Source organism: Salvelinus alpinus, chromosome 11, assembly GCF_045679555.1.
Source record: "Salvelinus alpinus chromosome 11, SLU_Salpinus.1, whole genome shotgun sequence".
In the NCBI taxonomy this organism is placed as follows: domain Eukaryota; kingdom Metazoa; phylum Chordata; class Actinopteri; order Salmoniformes; family Salmonidae; genus Salvelinus; species Salvelinus alpinus.
The window spans coordinates 56,852,561-56,870,485 of record NC_092096.1 but is presented as its reverse complement, the minus strand read 5'-3'; the positions used below and the strand labels follow the sequence as shown (position 1 = coordinate 56,870,485).

The following is a 17,925-nucleotide window of genomic DNA, read 5'->3' as shown; positions in this document are numbered from 1 at the left end:
CTGCATTTACAGTAAGCCACAATATACAACCCAGTTCCTGTCCAATATATCACCCTACATTGGCCCATAAAAATGTTGTTGTCAGTTAACAAAACAACAGAGGCCACTTGTTATTCCTATAAGTAAACATTTCAATGGGCCTGCCTCTGATATAGGCACGTACAGTAGGCCTATAATGCAGTGCAACACAGGCAGGGTGCAAATAGCATAGCGACATCCTGAGGAAGTAGTTTCCCATAACAGACCTTACACTAACGACCCTTCAAAGGCGGCCATCTTGGACGCAGTGTTGTGTTGTTGAGTTTATGGGGGTGCTTTTGAATGTTTCCGATCAATTTTGACCAATTGGCCTAACGTAAAAATATGACAATAAGCAGTGGTGGAAAAAGTACCCAATTGTCATACTTGAGTAAAAGTTAAGATACCTCAATAGAAAATGACTAAAGTAAAAGTGAAAGTCACCCAGTAAAATACTACTTGAGTAAAAGTCTAGTACTTAAGTATCAAAAGTAAAAGTATAAATCATTTCAAATTCCTTACATAAAAAAACACCACTTTTTAAATGTTTTATTATGGATAGCCAGGGTCACACTCCAACACAAACTAAGCATGTGTGTTTAGTGAGTCTATCAGAACATCGGCAGTAGGGATGACCATGGATGTTCTCTTGATAAGTGTGTAAATTGGACAATTTTTCTGTCCTGGTAAGCATTCAAAATGTAACGAGTACTTTTGGGTGTCAGGGAAAATGTATGGTTTCAAAATTACATTATTTTCTTTAGAAATGTAGTGAAGTAAAAGTAAAAGTTGTCAAAAATATAAATAGTGAAGTAAAGATACCACAAAAAAACTACTTAAGTTGTACTTTAAAGTATTTTTACTTAAGTACTTTACACCACTGACAATAAGTGATGTGAAACAACGATTTAAATATACGTTTTTACGCTCATTCCTCAGAATGCAAAAACAACATTTCCTTTTGGGAAGGGATAAGGATGTTTAGGGATTGGCTAGCAGCCAAGCGCAGGCCTGTTGTGCTTAGTATTCTACTGAATGGAGTGTTTGGTGGGGCGAGCGGGAACCTTTTGTTTAATTTTTTGAAGACATCTCAGGGGTAGCAGCATCAATGAGTTAGCCAGCTAACTTTGACAAACGACCAGAAATAACTATTGATTTTCTGATTCATTAAGAAAGCTTAGATATGTGTTTTTGGTTATCAAGTCAATTAGACCATACCCATTTCAAGCTTATCCTTCTAAAAAATAAAAAGTTATTTCATAATATTTAGCAAGTTAGCTGGCTAACTCATTGATTCTGATTTGTAGTATACCCTCTGGACTGGGACTGGGCATTGTTATCACTAAATTCAATAGAAGCCGACTGAGGGTTTGAGGGTTTGTCACACACACTCAAGCGCATGCACAAGCACACATACACACATGCAAACACACACATACACACTCTCTCAATACTGGCAAAATGTTCTAATTACTAGGTTATCCTGCATGGCTAACTGGTAACCCGACTTACACGGTTATCCTCAACAGACCTTGGTGGTCAGATGCTTCATATGATTCAGTGGAAGCCTGGGTCTAACATGCTCTCACAGTCTCATGTCAGAATTAGACATTCATCCATGTTTCTCAAGCGTCAAATTTCTAAGTTGTTCCAAATGTCAAATTTCTATGTGTTTAAGGTTACGTAACTACACATTTTTAAGGTTAGGGTTTAAGTTTAGGCATTAACTCCGAGGTTTTAAGGTTGGGTATTAACTCCGAATGGTTAAGGTAAGGGTTAAAGTTTGAGATAGGCTGAAAACAAAACTCTCAAAAACAAGTTTCTATTGCTGGATTCGAACATGCAACCTTTGGCACCAGAGGCCTACTTGAAGGTAACAGCGCTTACTGTTGCCCCTAGTGGCCGGTTTCCACATCATGTCCCGACGTCCTCAGACATGGAGAGACATCGAATACTGACTTGTATCAAGGGTGACCTGGCTGCACTCAATACCAATATCCTGTATTACTATATTTTAAACAACAGGTGGGTCTAATCATGGATGCTGATTGGTTAAAACCGCATTCCAGTCGGTGTCTTTTCCACAAGTTATCACCGCCTAAAATCTATGACGTTGAAATGCGTATTTACTCTGTTTCATCTGATTGTGAAATCCGCTATCTCATCAGCTCAGCAATTTATATGCTAGAACTACACTGTAAAAAGCATCTAGACATGATCTCCCATTTCTTTTAGACTAGCATTTGGTTTGCAACAGCAGAGATTTGTTGGCTGATCAATATGAGCTTGTGACAACTGTACAATTCTAATCCTCAAAGTGTTCTCTAACCACTCTCCAAAAAAGTTGTGTTTGTTAGTCTTAACAGGCTGTTGATGGGTAGGGAAGTACAATTAATAATTTGAGATCATTTGAATGTCATTGATTATCTCATGAGTGTGTGTATCTTCACACTTCATACATTAATCTAAGTCATTCTTAATCACCTGAACTAATGCCATTATGCTCTGGTCAAATGTACATTCCGTTTTGTTTTGCAAAGTTGCAATATATTGAGGTTTTTCCTATTATTTCCCAAAAGCCAAGATCTCAGATCAAACTTCTACTTGTTGAGAACTGTAAGTAGAATTAATAAAAGTGGATGCTCTGATTGGATGGAAAAATGGAAAATGGATTTGGGATAAAATCTCCCATTCACAATGTCTTTTTTTACGGCTCATTTGTTCCCTTCTGTCAACAATGTCAGCGTGTTCTTTTAACACTGATGTCCAAAAATGTATTGATGGAAACATGAGATAACAGAATACTGGATTGTTGGGTTCACTGCTGCTACCGTGGATGTCAACTCAACTCATTTTATCTACACAACATCTTGTTAACATATTGTTCCACTAGAATGAGCCCCTGTGTGGTTCTCAAAAAAGCTTCAATCTCATTATCTTTTGCTTCAGAGATGCAGGAAGTGGCTGCTTGGAGCTGGAAACAAAAAAAGAGGTTACTGACCTCCTTGATATGACTGTAGACACGGTGTCATGATGGATTTAGCCACCCATCGCAACCAGTTTCAACCAGCAAATACTCTGGTGTGAGTTTCCTGAAAGCTTCGTACCACTAAGATCATCTTTCGCCCATTGCCTTAACCCCTGTTTTCGGATTGTCAATTCACAGCCTTCCTCTTCTTCTTCTTTGAGGATTGGGTTGGCGGATCGCATCAAACATTTGTGATACAAAAATAAAAAGGAAATGGGAAAAGGAAAAAATGGCACCACCAGCTAACCCTACACCTATATACCACTATTTCATAGAAATAAAATCACCACCCCATTCCACTACTTTGACCCTAACTGATTCTACACCAAGCCAACGGCCTGGGAGGACGGGACACCACCCCTCAACACACCTTGTAACTCTCCTGAAGACAAATCTCGTATACCCAAATACTTCTCTGCAGCTGCCACCACAACATCTATGTTCTGTGATTTACGTTCCATTTCTGCGGTACATTTGATAACCATTCCTATAAAACACTAAAAAGCAGACCTTACTGAAGCATAAATTAATTGTTGCCCTATTCCTCTGTGCTGGCACAAATCTACTACTCCCTGGGATCCTTTCAGGCTCCCTCACCCTTGACCCATCCTCCTCTACTTTCTTCACTGCCTCCGCATATGACACCTCCTGCGCTACTCTGACTCTGGCCACCTCAACCTGCCTCTCTCGCACCTGACACTTCCGATCCCCAGCAACATGAGCTCCCCTACTGTTGACACACACAACTTTATACACGGGAACAACACAATCCTCTGTCCCATGTCCTCCTGCACACTTCCCACATCTTGGAGTCTCCCTCCTACACACTGCTGTGACATGACCATAAATGTTGCACCTGAAACACTGCAGTAGATTCGGCACAAAAGCTCTAACATGATAACTGATATATCCTAACATGACTTTGTTTGGCTAGAGACTCTGACTCAAAACTCAAAAGGACTGACAGTGACTCCTCTGTTTCACCATGCTCCCCACCAGGCCTGCGTCGCACCAAATGGCAGGCGTCACAAACACCATGAATTTTCAACTTCAATTGCTCCACCTCCACACTTAACGCCACCCCAGAAATGACTACTTTCAATGGTGCCCTGTTCCTAAGAGCAAAGCAAGAAACAGATCTTGACCCAAGTTGCGTGACAATTCACATCCTAGCCAGTTCTGCTCTATTTCATTGGTAGAGCTGAAATCATGTTAGTTTAGTGGGTGGGTGGGTATGGTAGATGGTTCATAGCGTCATCGGTGCCTAATAATAGTTCCACTGTGTACTGTAAGGTACTTTGGTGGGTGTGACTTCCAAACCTTAACAGTTCCTGCTGGGCCAAACCCAGATTAAACAGGGGCGCACTGTTCCTCTCTGAAACACACACACACACACACACACACACACACACACACACACACACACATGGAACCATATAGCGTTTTCCATCACCTCAGCTCGAATGCCCCCAACATAAAAATATAAAAAAGAACATACAAACTAGGGTTAATAACCCTCATTAGCAAGAGGCTATAAATGATGCAATGTACTGATGGGCAGTAGTGGTTTTCAGATGTTGCTATGGCTATAGACCTAGGCTACCGCAGTTTATTGTCTGAGACACTGTATTGTCAACAAAAAACAATTGTGTATTTGTTTTAATTGAAAGAGCTAGGCTAATGGCCTAATTTATATAATGTTACAATGAATGTGTCTATAATTATGTTATCAGTCATTTACTTTCTATTTGTTTATGACACACAGTGACTGAGTTGTTATCTTTCCTTGTCCTCTTTATCAAGTCAATGCATCTTTAGTTATGTGTGCATTTATGTATATAGGCTATACCAGCATTCCCCTATAGTAAGGCCTAACGTCGCCTCCAGGTACTATTTGTCTTGGCTTTGTATTTTCTCCTCTTTCTATGCTCAAAGCCCTATAGTTTTCCCCTTATCCCCCTGTGCGCCTTTCACTAACAGTCACACACACACACACACACACACACACACACACACACACACACATTTCTCCCACCTTTTACTCACACACTCAAAACCCCCTCACAGACGCAAATGCTCGTCCACTTGCATAGTAGGCCGGAGGCGCGCCCACGCTGTTCATAAGCTCAGCTCGAGAAGGCGTCACCACATTAAAGTTGAGCGGATGAGTATCACACAAGCCGACGAGGGAAGCACGAGTTTTTAGTCCCGAACAGTCATAATATCCTAAATTGTGCCACGTTCTTTTCTAGTTTTAGTCCATAAAATACATTATTGGAATGTATCGTGAATCTTGAGCAGGCAATGCTAAGCGAAGCTTTGGGTCAGAATTGGGATGTTTTTAAACGAGACGCGCATTTTGGTTGATCTTATATAAGTATTCCAATAATTGAGAAAACAACCGTGCTGAAGCAGAGACCGTTCATTTGCATCCAATCAGTTGTGAAGACGGGCACTCTTTGAAGCGCCACAGGACATCATTTGCATGAAACTGAAGCCAGGTAAGATGCATACTTTTTTCCCTCACTCTACTGAACTCGAGGGGTTTTCAGCCCGTTTTGGGATTTCAGTTGATGGTACGGACCACAGCTGGCTCCATGTGATCTACAATCCCGACACTATGTTTAAACGTTTAGAAACGTAAATAATCGTGTGTGTATCTCGCTCACATGAAAGGTACGTCAAATGTTTCCAAAACCATATAGCGTGCGAGGCATATTTGCGTTTAGACTCACTCAAGGCAAAATGATGGGACGTGGTCTCTGTTTCAGTATGATATGTTGGATAAAAGATTAAAGACAAGACACCAAGTTCAATAGCCTTGTTTAAGCATTGTACAAATCCCTACACACGGAGTCCGGGGAACAGCCCAACACGTCGATTACCTATCAACTAGATTCAGTAACAGTCTCCACTGTAATGTAATTGGAGTCATGAGAAGGGAAACTGACAAACCAATTTCATGTGACTATTACTATTATTTTTCAGAATGAAAATTATTTGACGTTCGACGCAGTTGGCTATTTTTGTGAATTTCCAAAGTACATGCATTTACCAATAAATCAAGTGTCATTTGGCGCATATTGAATGTGTTTGAAATTGTGGGTTTACGAAATTGTGGAGTCATTGGAACGTCAATGTGCTGCTGACTTTTCCATGGCTCATAATCGGGGCCATCTAGTAAAGACACTCTACTAAGGGAAAAACCGCTTATGTCCTCAGTGCATAATGGCATTTCAACCACTCCATATTTCCCAGTCTGCACAGACACACAGACCTTACTGTCTGCCACTAGGGCAGTACAGTACATCAGTTAATATCCTCTGGGATTTGTCACATTGCTCTATTTACTAATGGACATTCTTGATCCTATTAAAAAGCACTGTGCAGAAAAATGCAGTCTGGCCACATTCTGAACATAGTTACGATCGGCGTTACTGTATGTGTACATATTCACCTGTATCTGCTATCTACCAGTTTGTAGACATGCCAAAAGAACTGAACATATTGACTGTGGAAGATTACTTAACTTGTAGCCTGGGGTGGGGTGAGAAGAGGTCTGTATTTGTGTGTGATAACACTATTTCTGATGTCTAGGTCTCTTGATCTCACCAAAGCATGCCATCTCACCAAAGCATGCCATTTTTTTTAGGATAAATATTATGTGTGGCGGGGTAGAAAGCGAAGCTGTTTCCTGAGAAGTGGGCTTGCCTAACAATGGCCATCATCTTGGAACAGTCGGCGGTTCGCAGTCAAAGCAACATCTGAGGGAGGCTGTAGGATATGGAGAGAATGGCAGAGAAAAGAGAAAGGGGAGGGGAAGTGCCTAACAATGGCTGGGGCCGTACATCTCACACAATGTGCCAAGAGGAGAGTGGTGTTTTCGGGACATTCTTAAGACAATGGGAGAGTTATGTCCAGCTGGTGATGCTTAACCTCCGTTAGACAGTCCATTGTTTGGGTCACATTGGCTCTTATGTAGTGTCTAGTTGTAACACAAGTCCGGTCAAGTCAATGCCATGAATTGCAGTAAGTACACATCAAATCACTTGTAATGTAACATTTGTAATGTAAAAAACAAAATGTTTTGTCTTCTAAGCCTACAGATCATGCGCTAGAGGTGAAGGGTAAGCCTATGACAGCCTTGGTGTTAATATGGGGAAGGGGGGGGGGGATACACCTCCACTGGACTGTCATTTGATTTGCTGTTTTTCCAGCTCAGCAGCTAGGTTGAGCTGGGTTTATTAAGATGAGGCACAGTAACTGTTAAATATTTGATGGTTCTGTACTGAATCTAGTGAGTGAATATTGCCTCAGACTGTTTTATTGCTGCACCTGATCCTGGGCTGGCTCTTAGGTTGTTTTTCCACAACCCAGTTCATTGTGTCCTAACAGTCCCCTTTAACTACTGACACGTGTCCACTCTGCATAATACGCTTAAAAGTATAGTTCACCTCTCAACAAAAAAAATATATATATATTTATTTTTAGTAAAATCTCTCATGAGCCGTGTGTCCATATACCACATAACCTATGTTATGGTGTTGGCAATTCATGTGTCTGATTTGTGTGGTAATGTATTTAACTAGGCTGCAATTTTTTTGTCTTTCTCTGTATTCCAGATCAAAACGTTGACTCCAACTGCACCCGACTCAAAGAGAAAGTGGGAAATACAACTAGGAAAAGGACTGAAGACCACGACACCTGTGCCACATCTACCACTAACCCCCCCTTGACCCCTTCAAAACCCACCCTCCTATCCACTATGTCTCTCAATACCTTCCACCTGATGGAGACCCTCAAGAAATCCCCAGCTGCGTTACGCCGCCGTTTCTGCCGCGACCGCACAGAGTCCCTCTCCCACGGCGATCCGCTATTCAAGGTCCACTACCTGGGCACTGAGAAAATCTTCTCCCTGGATCGAGAGCAGGCCCAGGATGCCATAGCCCGTCTGCTCGAAGGGGCCGCAAATGGAAAGAAGCTGAGCAAAGACCACGCGTTGGTTGTTCGTCCACGCTATGTCGAAGTCAAAGAGCTCAGCACAGGACGCCAGCTCACGAAGACGTACCTCCAGGACATAGCCTACTGCGCGGCCGACGCCACCAGACCCAACGTGTTTCTGTACATATGTAAGCAGCGTGGGCAACAGCTGCAGTGCCGGGTGTTCTGGTGCAGCCGGGCAGAGCGGGCACGTGACATGACGGCCTGTCTGGCACACTCCTTCCAGAGGGCACTGAGCGACTGGCAGGGGGACGGCGGAAGTACCGGCACACTGACCCCAGAAAAGGTTGGGGTGAAGGAGGGAGAGGATATGCCCACCACCCCTACTACCTCCAAAAACTCCATGCTAACAGCTAGCTTAAGACGAGGTGAACATGGCCTGAGCACCTGACACACTGAAATATTCAATTGAAAACAACATTTTTAGGCAGGCGGTAAGGTGATTGCCTATCAGTAGGGGAAACTTTCAAAGGGATCAATTGATAGTCTTCAGTTAACGCATGAATGTGTATGTACCTGTATTTGCACATTTCACTGTCTTTTTCTTGAGAGTTGTATGTGATTAAAACCAAGCCCAGCCAGCACATTTAACTCCCTCTCTCTCTCCTGTGTCGGTTTGCAGTCCGTTGGAAGAAGAGGAGGTCCCTGTCTCGCAGTCCACTGAGTGCCATGATCAGGAAGAGATCCACCTCAGACATCTGGCACTGAGACAACTGATCCCCAGCATGACACTAAACTGATGACACCCACAGAGACTAGTTACAGCACGTAGGGAGGGAGGGAAGGGAAGAGACGAGGGATTGAAAGAACCCACCACTACTGGACTCAACAGGACTGAAGGGTGAGAGAAGGAGATTAGTGCTGGACTTTCTTTTAAATGGGACATTGCCTTAGTAAGTCTACAGTACAGTTCATGACTGGATTGAACATTAGCCTACAAACCGGGACAGTTAATGACTAGCTGCCTTGGAAGACCTGGGAACAAGGCATTGGGTTGATGGTACGCTGTTGCCAGCATTCACCTCTGTTGCCTTGTGACTTGCTTTCGCTGTTGGAAAGCTTCAATGCTAAACTGCTAATATCCATCGCCACTCCAAGTCACTTGTTTTCTAGTGGCCTTGCGACTCTAAACTGCCAGTTATGCGTCGAAGAAAGGAGCACATGGTCTTGTGTGCCTTTTTAACTAGGTAAGGATATGACCAAAGATATCCCCAAACCACAATCTTCTCTCAATACAATACTGGGTATGGGCTGGAATGGTTGAAACTGGTTACAGTCATAGCAATGATGGTTGTTTTTTTTATAGTTTTTTTTATTTATTTCAATTAGGTTTTTGTTGTTAGCTTATGGATCATCAGCCTGTACACTTGTTTTTTTTTAAAGGGGGGAGGAACTTTGTTTGAGCTGACCCTGAAATGTGAGCTCCGTGTTGGTCTTGGGAGAGGTGTTACAAAGTGTGTGTGAGGATTCATGGGGCATAAAGGGTTCATTTGAGCCGACCATAGAAGAACATCTGCTGGGTGGTCATAGGTACACAGTAGGCTGTGTTCATAGGCAGAACTGTAATTAAGAAATAAGACATGAGAACCCAGGTTTATCATGTGAATAACTCACGACTAAGGCCCAACATGGAGGATCAGGGAAACAGCCCTTAGGAGGATGTTATTCACGATAATTCCTGGGGCCTGATTGCTTTTATAAAACGGTTACCAATTTTTTTTTTAAAGATGTGTTTTCATTCAATGTTATTTTAATGAGTAAATTTGTTTTATTTCATCCTTCCACCAGACAATCTAGTCTGAGCAAAAGCCAGTTGATAGTTCTGAAATAATGCAGTAGCTAGCCAAATGAGCTGGTCATCCAAAAAAGGTTGCCATGCAGGCTAGCTACTTTTCCTTTGGTAGTTAGCTAACTAAAGCTGACACTATCACATCAAGCAGCTGAAATGATGGCAAACTATGTGCATTTTAGTTTGTTTTACCTTTGTTTCTATTGCCATTTCTTTTGACATATCCATTGTTATTACCCTGTATAAATAAATTTTCCTGACTAAGAGAAGCTGTCAGTCTTGTCACGTTCATTCTCTCTGATGGCACGGTGGAGATCGCAAATATAACCTGTAACATCGTTGCACAGGTCTGAGGCAAGCAGCAATGTTTAGACAAACCCCAACTGTTGCAAACCAAATACTAGCCTAGTAGTGTGGGGAAATAATGTCTTAACACTATTTTACAGGAGAGATTAAGTTTATAAATTGCCTGGCTGGGCTGTGGAATTCAAATGGAACTGTTAAAGGGAAAATCCAATCAAAAACAAGTTAATTTTTTTCAATAGTCCACTTGGTACAGTTTGAAATATTTTCCATGTCAGCAGTCAAGTTTTCAAGATATTGGACTTTCAAGAAGCAAAGTGTCACCATCATCATGATGATGATGTGGCCGGTCATTGACAGTGCATCTTAGTCCAAGACTATGCTAACTCTGTCTTCACAAATCTTCTGAATTTGAATGAGCCTCACGGCTATGTATACTATAGATGCGATATCAACCTACTTATTCACACTAAATCCTCCCTTACAGGCGTTAGTGTTTGCTAGAACAGTTTTTTTTTAAATAATGATGAACCAGTTAGATGTATATTATTAGCATTTTATTTGGAAAAATCACTCATGTGACCCTCCTCATTCCCCACTTCCTGTGTGTGCAAAGTAGTAGTAATGTTTTTGTCACATATACCGGATAGGTGCAGTGAAATGTGTTCCCCGGGTCAGATATTGTAGTTCAGCGGCCCTGGAGCAAAAAAAGTGCCTAGTTCAAGGGCACATCGACAGATTTTTCACCTTGTCGGCTCAGGTATTCAAACCAGCGACCTTTCACTTACTGGCCCAACGCTCTAACCGCTAGGCTACCTCTGTTCCTCTGTGGGGCAGGAACGTTGGTTTGAACTGTTCGGAACTTCTGTCGTGCTCCTGCATTCCGATGGGGACATTAGAGTTCACAAATCCTCCTTGGCCCCGCCCCCAACCTCTCCTCTCTGTCTGGCCTAACCTACTGTAACCTCATGACTTTGCATGTTTCATAGTGTTAGTGTGGCCCCAAGCTCAAATACCTGTTTCTCTTACACACGCTCTCTCTCGCGCCTCACACACTTCCCCATGCCACATCCGCTCATTCCATACAGTAAAGACCTCTACACTCAGGCAACCATTATGAAAAGGTCACATTACATCCCAGCTTAATTCCTCGACGTGATACTACAGTATGCAGTATTGTATCATTTAGTTTCATGACAGCTGACTGGTGTTTTGTATAGAGTTTACACCGGAGACTGTTTGTCTACGAATGGGGTGGTATAGGGGCTATTCTACATTTGAGTCCCTACCTATCCTCAGGCCAACCCCTAAACTTCCACCACACATTACACCTTACAATTTTAGTGACAAATAAACAAGAAAATGTTAGCGATGGCTATCTGCCTCTGTTTTAAAATGTTATTTGACCTGACAGGTTATGTCAATGGATGTTTGTTTAACCATTTATTTTAAATGACTATGTATTCTGATATATCTCAAACCGCAAATGGCACAACCTCATCTTTGGAGAGTAAGTGCATGCTTTAAGGTCTGGTTTTACGTTGCACTTGTTTGAAACATCTTTGTGCACATATTTAAATATGTATTCTATGGAATAATAAACTTTTATACAATGATGCTGTATGTGCTTGTATATTTGAAAATGTATTTTTCTACCTCAACTGAAGACGCAGAACATCAAAACAGCCAACCTCAGGCCAAAACAAGACTCCTGTACCACACTACAGTGTGTACTGTATCTTTAGTCCTGGTGCCAAGCGTTTGATGAATGAGACAAAACAATCTGAGGCGTATCTATTTAAAAAGGCTATTTGCCATTTTTTTTCTTTTTTTAAAGGGGCGTTATATCTCGGACTCGAAAGAACACATTCCATCATGGAGCTGGAGAGCAGAAGTTCATCATGGGTCATGGGATAAGCTGAAGGTCATGAGGCTTATTTCTTAGGATACTTTACTTTATTCTGACCCATTTCATAATTGCTTAAACTGGCATTTACCTCTACGTCACTCGGACAGAGGTGAAATTACAGTACATTAACACATTGAAATGGAGTACCATACATTCAAATGTGCCCTATTTATGGGCCTAGCATATTTGAATGAGAGCATTTTTCAGGGGGGACAAATAATAGTTCCCTTTGTATTGTGTTATTGGCACATTGATCACACCTCTGTTGGGGAAATAATCATTCAATATGGCTATATGTTTACCTATATTAAAAATGCACAGACTTAGGGATATACTAGTACCCCCTCAATCTCCTTCCATCCTACAATGTCTACTCTGACCACCACATCAGGGTTGTGTTCAGGGGCACCAAAAGGAAGAAAACATCCTGAAACGGGGGGACTACCTGGGCGGCATTCAGTTGGGAAAAAATTTGTGTAGCATTCAATTAAAAGGAAACGGTGCTGTTCAGAAACGACCAGTTGAATAATGGGGAGGGGTTGGCTTGTGGGTTCAAAATGCACCGCTGCCCTTAAAATACATTACCAATCGGAGCAAACGTACCTCAAAGTCTTGTTTAAGAACGTTGAACGTTTTGGGGAAACGTGTCGTTCAGTACAAACCGTTACGCAACATAGCAAATGTTATATTCAACTGAAAGCACCCCTGGACTTGCCCTATAAGAAACTAGTTTTTTTTGTTTTTCGTTGCAAAGCGTTTTGCTACGGTGTGCTGTGCACTAAAGAATATGACCCTTGTCACTCTTCCTCTGAGGACTCTCCTGAAACGGGAGTGGCTGGCCTGGTGCTTCTGCCCGGTCTTCTTTGGACCTCAGACAGAGTCTGGACATGGAGACGCCTCAGAGACTTCATCTCTTCTACGACTGAGAGAGAGAAAGATAGAGTGAGGAGATTAAGAAAGGAAGGCCATTTGCCATACATATACAGCCCAACAGTGCCACCTAGCAACTATAGGACTAGAGCAACACTCATCATAATAATTATGTTCATGAATATTATTGGTTGGATAATAAATACAAATGTAGCCCAGGCATCTTAAGCCATTTATAAACACTTGGCATTGCAGGTCAACACATTCATAATTGGATGTTTTGATTCTGTGTTGAAAATGTTCACTAAACCCCAGCACCATAGGCCTATTCTAGTCTTGACGATTTGATACTGGGTACAGAAATAGATACGTTTACAGGAAGTTTTATTTAATTCTGACTTACCTTTGTTGTAGTGCAGCTCATCCCGGTTGCCATAGACAGCGTAGGTTTCCAGAAAGTTAAGCAGAGCCCCAGAGACCAGGAAGCGCTCTGGGAGAGGAAGGCTTTTCAGGTAGCGCATGTCCAGGGCAAAGGGGTTGGAGGGAGATGGAACGGTGCACAGACACACCAGCTCACTCACTACATCCCATACCCGTATTCCTATAGGAAGAGCAACAGGGAAAAGGAGGATAGCTGATCAGCCAAGTATGTGATGCAGTGTTTCAGATGGATTATTGTCATGGTGGGGTGCAAACTAGAAAAACATAAATATAAACGTTCTAAACCTTGTGATCCCCAGTCCGTGATGGCCTTGAGTTTCATGGGCGTGTCCTTGACCATCGAATCAGTGCCTCCAATGTTGACCAGGCGCTCGTGATTGGACCTTATCCAGGCGTACGGGCGACCATACTTGGCGTAGCCAGCCAATAGGAAAAGAGTGCAATTCACTTCCTGAAGAGATGAGCGAGGGTCAGAATAAAACAGATTTATTTACAACTCAAAGTGAATGGAACGCAATGATGACTATACTCACAGGCACTGCTATCTCCCTCTCACTGGGGGAGGCTGGTAGGAGATGGGCCTCACTGCTGCCCCTGTGGAAAAAGATAGATCAATGATTCTGTGTGTGTGCATGTGGGCATGAATCCATGCATGTTGTGTGTGTTTCATATTTGCATGTGTGTATTTGTGTGTGTACTTCAATACTCGCAAAACATAACCCCTCACTTGTGGGCATGGTGGTTGGGCCCCTGTGATGAGTGCTGCTGCTTCCTTGGCATGCTTTGTGGCCCCTGAGGGCCTTGATGAGGCACCTGGTGGTCCCCGGGCAGGGGGGAGCTGGCGTCACTAGCCAGGCTGTAAGTGCTACTGGTGCTGCTGGATGAGGAACTGCTAATGAAGGAGGACGCTGCCGACACCATGAACCCAGGGGAACGCCAACCCTGAGGGGGCAGACCAGGGTCGTGTTCAGTAGAGCACACTGTAGCAAAAGTTTTTGGAACAGAGAATGGAAATCAGTGTTCTAATTGGTCAAGTTAAAGTAGAATTTCCATGTTTCACTCTCTTTTAAAATGTTTTCTCCCTACTGTCCTGGAATAAAAGATTAACAGTAATATAGACCAGGTATTCCCAAACAAAAAATGCCGTTGGGGGTACGTCACATAAAAAATATATATATATTATTAATAATAATAATTCTTCATAGTACATTTATATTTTCCAACGGGGCTATACATTTGGGTGAGTTTTTTCTCTCGCCTGAGTAGCCTCGTTTCACTGCCAAAAAATAAAATTAAACCATCTAGTGTTCAGTCGAAATAACAACACAATGTCAAATAATTAACATCCAATCACATTAACCGTTACTCTCTCGCAGGAAACCTTCACTCTTGCGCAGACATTTAGAAACAAAACATGACCATTTGAAAAATAAGCCACAGGAGTTTTTTGAGCAAGAATTAAGACAACTTTCGAGTACTAAGACATGTATAAAAGCAACAGATACCATTAATAAGAAGGGGCTAGAAGCATCTTATATAGTGAGCTACCGAGTGGCTAGGACAGGCAAGCCGCATACTATTGTGGAGGACTTAATTCTTTCTGCTGCCGGGGATGTGGCTGAGACAATGCTGGGGGAAAAGGCCCAAAAAACTATACAGACAATGCCTCCATCAAACAACACTGTTTCACAACGCATCAGTGACATGGCAGGAGATGTTTTGAAACAATTACTGCTTCGCATACAAGTAAATTAATTATATGCGTTACAGAGTCAACAGACGTGGTGGGCCTGGCACAGCTTCTGCTATATGTCCGTTACGTTTATGGGGGGGTCAATTAAGGAAGACATCCTCTTCTGCAAACCACTGGAAACCAGGACAACATGAGAGGATATTTTTAAAGCAATGGACAGCTTTGTGACATCAAATGGACTACAGCATCCACCGAGAGGCTCTTGCTGCCAAGGGAATGCCTGACAGCTTGAAAGACGTTTTGGACACTGCGGTGAAAATGGTTAACTTTGTTAAAGCAAGGCCGCTGAACTCTCGTGTATTTTCTGAATTATGCAATGATATGGGCAGCGACCATGTAACACTTTTACAACATACAGAAATGCGCTGGTTATCAAGGGGCAAAGTATTGATATGTTTTTTTTTAATTGAGAGATGAGCTTAACGTTTTCTTTACTGACCATAATTTTCACTTGTCTGATCGCTTGCATGATGACGAGTTTCTCACACGACTGGCCTATCTGGGTGATGTTTTTTCCTCGCCTGAATGATTTGAATCTAGGATTACAGGGACTCTCTGCAACTATATTCAATGTGCGGGACAAAATTGAGGCTATGATTAAGAAGTTGGAGCTCTTTTCTGTCTGCATTAACAAGGACAACACACAGGTCTTTCCATCATTGTATGATTTTGTGTGTGCAAATGAACTCAAGCTTACGGACAATGTAAAATGTGATATAGCGAAGCACCTGAGTGAACTTGGTGCGCAATTACGCTGGTACTTTCCTGAAACGGATGACACAATCAACTGGATTCGTTATCCTTTTCATGTCCTGCCTCTAGTACACTTACAGATATGTGAACAAGAGAGGCTCATCGAAATTGCAAGAAAGCGGTTCTGTGAAAATTTTATCAGAAGCCACTGCCAGATTTCTGGATAGGGCTGCGCTCAGAGTTTCTTGCCTTGGCAAATCGCGCTGTTAAGACACTGATGCCCTTTGCAACCATGTACGTATGTGAGAGTGGATACTCGGCCCTCACTAGCATGAAAACTAAATACAGGCAAAGACTGTGTGTGGAAAATAATTTAAGACTCTCCAATACAACCCAACATTGCAGAGTTATGTGCATCCTTTCAAGCACACCCTTCTTATTAACCTGTTGTGAGTTATTCACAATTTTTGATGAACAAATAAGGTTTTATATGTAAGATGGCTAAATAAAAAGCAAATGTATTTATTATTATTATATTATTATTTGTGCCCTGGTCCTATAAGAGCTCTTTGTCACTTCCCACGAGCCGGGTTGTGATAAAAACTCACACTCATTCTTATGTTTAATAAATGTATCGTATAGTGTGTGTGGCAGGCTTACAATGATGTCAAAAACAACATATGAGAGTGCGCTGACCCTGGTGCTAGAGGGGGTATGCAGCTGGAGGTTGAATGTTTGAAGGGGTACGGGACTATATAAAGTTTGGGAACCACTCATATAGACTTAAAGGAATGGCTCATCATCGATTTCTGGATGTTTGAGAAAACAAGATAGGTGCAGTTAATTAGTGGAGTTAGTTCAACACTAACCAGGTCTTCATTGACTACTGTCAGGAGTAGCTCCTCTCTCCCCCTCAGCCAAGGTTGAAAGTACCGGAAACCCTACATGGAGAGACACAAGATTATCCTGATGATAATATATGTTTTCTGACCTTTAAAATTATTATTATTTAGGTGTTCTGTAACTATCATGTATCTGGTTCTAGAACTATAAGAACTAACCTGCAGTGATCCCAATAAGGCCAGGTCTGTCAGAAAGTGCTGCAGTTTTTTCCTCTGTTCTCTCTCTCGCTTCTGCCACACACACACACTTTGTGAATTTCATATTTTAGCAAATGTTGTTTATCTGAAAGCAAGGACCTCAGTATGGTGCATGGAAAATAAAATACCCCTTATCTCCTAGCAACACCTCAGCATCCTTGACAAGTATCCCACTATATGGTGCACAAACAATACATCCACTGACATTTAGATGCATGGTTATGAATGCAAAGGAAATATAAATCAAATAATATCAACAACTGCATTTGAAAACTACATCATTGATCATATTTCATCTATGGGTGATTGAATACATAGGCTACAAGAAACATTTAATTGTCAAATGATTCATTTCCGAAACAGAAATAGATTCCTTAGGTTGGTTACTTACACTGCCGCTGCTCATCTTGTTGTCTGTAAAAATCTAAACCCAGAACTGTGTATTTTAGCACGTTTGCACTGCGTTAATGTACGCTGTCACACCTATACATAAAACGAGTAAATTGCAAATGCATCATTCCTTCCCTCTTTTTCATTAATCTTAATTTAATGTATTCTGCATCAGAATCTTATGCGTCTTTCTGCGATACAATTATCTGCCAAATGCATTTTCTTTTAAAACAGAAATCTACATTATAGATATTATTTCGGAAGATCCCTTGTTCTTCGATCTCATCTCTCGGGTGTTGTCTCACACGCAAGGGATCATCTGTATCTTCCCGTGTTACAGAGAAACGTAGGATAAATGCGTGTTTAGACATAATATGTGAACCTGTTGGGTAGGCGTACATACATTTAAGCCTAAAGTGATTTCAGAAATATGAGGGCCAATTAATACATGGGGTTTGAATATTTCCTTGTAAATTTTATATTTTAATCATGGGCCAGGCAGCTAAATAGCGGTTGTTCAATGTGCCTTGTTAATTGGCAGATCCTATGACAGCAAACAGCTTTCTACCAATTAGGTGCGAACAGGTGTCAACAAATAGTCAAAATGGCGCCAGTTATGGACGGCAATAC

General features: G+C 41.9%; 2 protein-coding genes across 4 annotated transcripts; one reads left to right on the top strand and one right to left on the bottom strand.

The window, feature by feature from the left end:
• Window positions 1-5,190: 5,190 nt before the first annotated feature.
• On the top strand, window positions 5,191-10,105 carry LOC139534520 (low density lipoprotein receptor adapter protein 1-like). The gene is made up of 3 exons (XM_071333710.1): window positions 5,191-5,547; window positions 7,669-8,415; window positions 8,670-10,105. Exons 1-3 carry the CDS (start codon window positions 5,532-5,534, stop codon window positions 8,753-8,755), a joined length of 849 nt encoding a protein of 282 aa, XP_071189811.1. The 5' UTR covers window positions 5,191-5,531; the 3' UTR covers window positions 8,756-10,105.
• Window positions 10,106-12,076: 1,971 nt separating this feature from the next.
• LOC139534519 (uncharacterized) lies at window positions 12,077-17,602 on the bottom strand. Of its 3 annotated transcripts, XM_071333707.1 has the most exons (8): window positions 17,297-17,602; window positions 16,867-16,938; window positions 16,675-16,746; window positions 14,087-14,301; window positions 13,893-13,953; window positions 13,645-13,810; window positions 13,322-13,519; window positions 12,077-12,970 (listed from the first exon to the last, which is right to left on the bottom strand). In XM_071333707.1, the coding sequence occupies exons 1-8, from the start codon at window positions 17,309-17,311 to the stop codon at window positions 12,846-12,848; spliced, it is 924 nt and encodes a 307-aa protein (XP_071189808.1). In that variant the 5' UTR covers window positions 17,312-17,602; the 3' UTR covers window positions 12,077-12,845. The 3 variants fall into 3 exon arrangements, with proteins under 3 accessions (XP_071189808.1, XP_071189810.1, XP_071189809.1); XM_071333709.1 differs by lacking the exon at window positions 17,297-17,602 and having other exon boundaries at window positions 14,087-14,339; XM_071333708.1 differs by lacking the exons at window positions 16,675-16,746; window positions 16,867-16,938 and having other exon boundaries at window positions 17,297-17,423.
• Window positions 17,603-17,925: the final 323 nt, after the last annotated feature.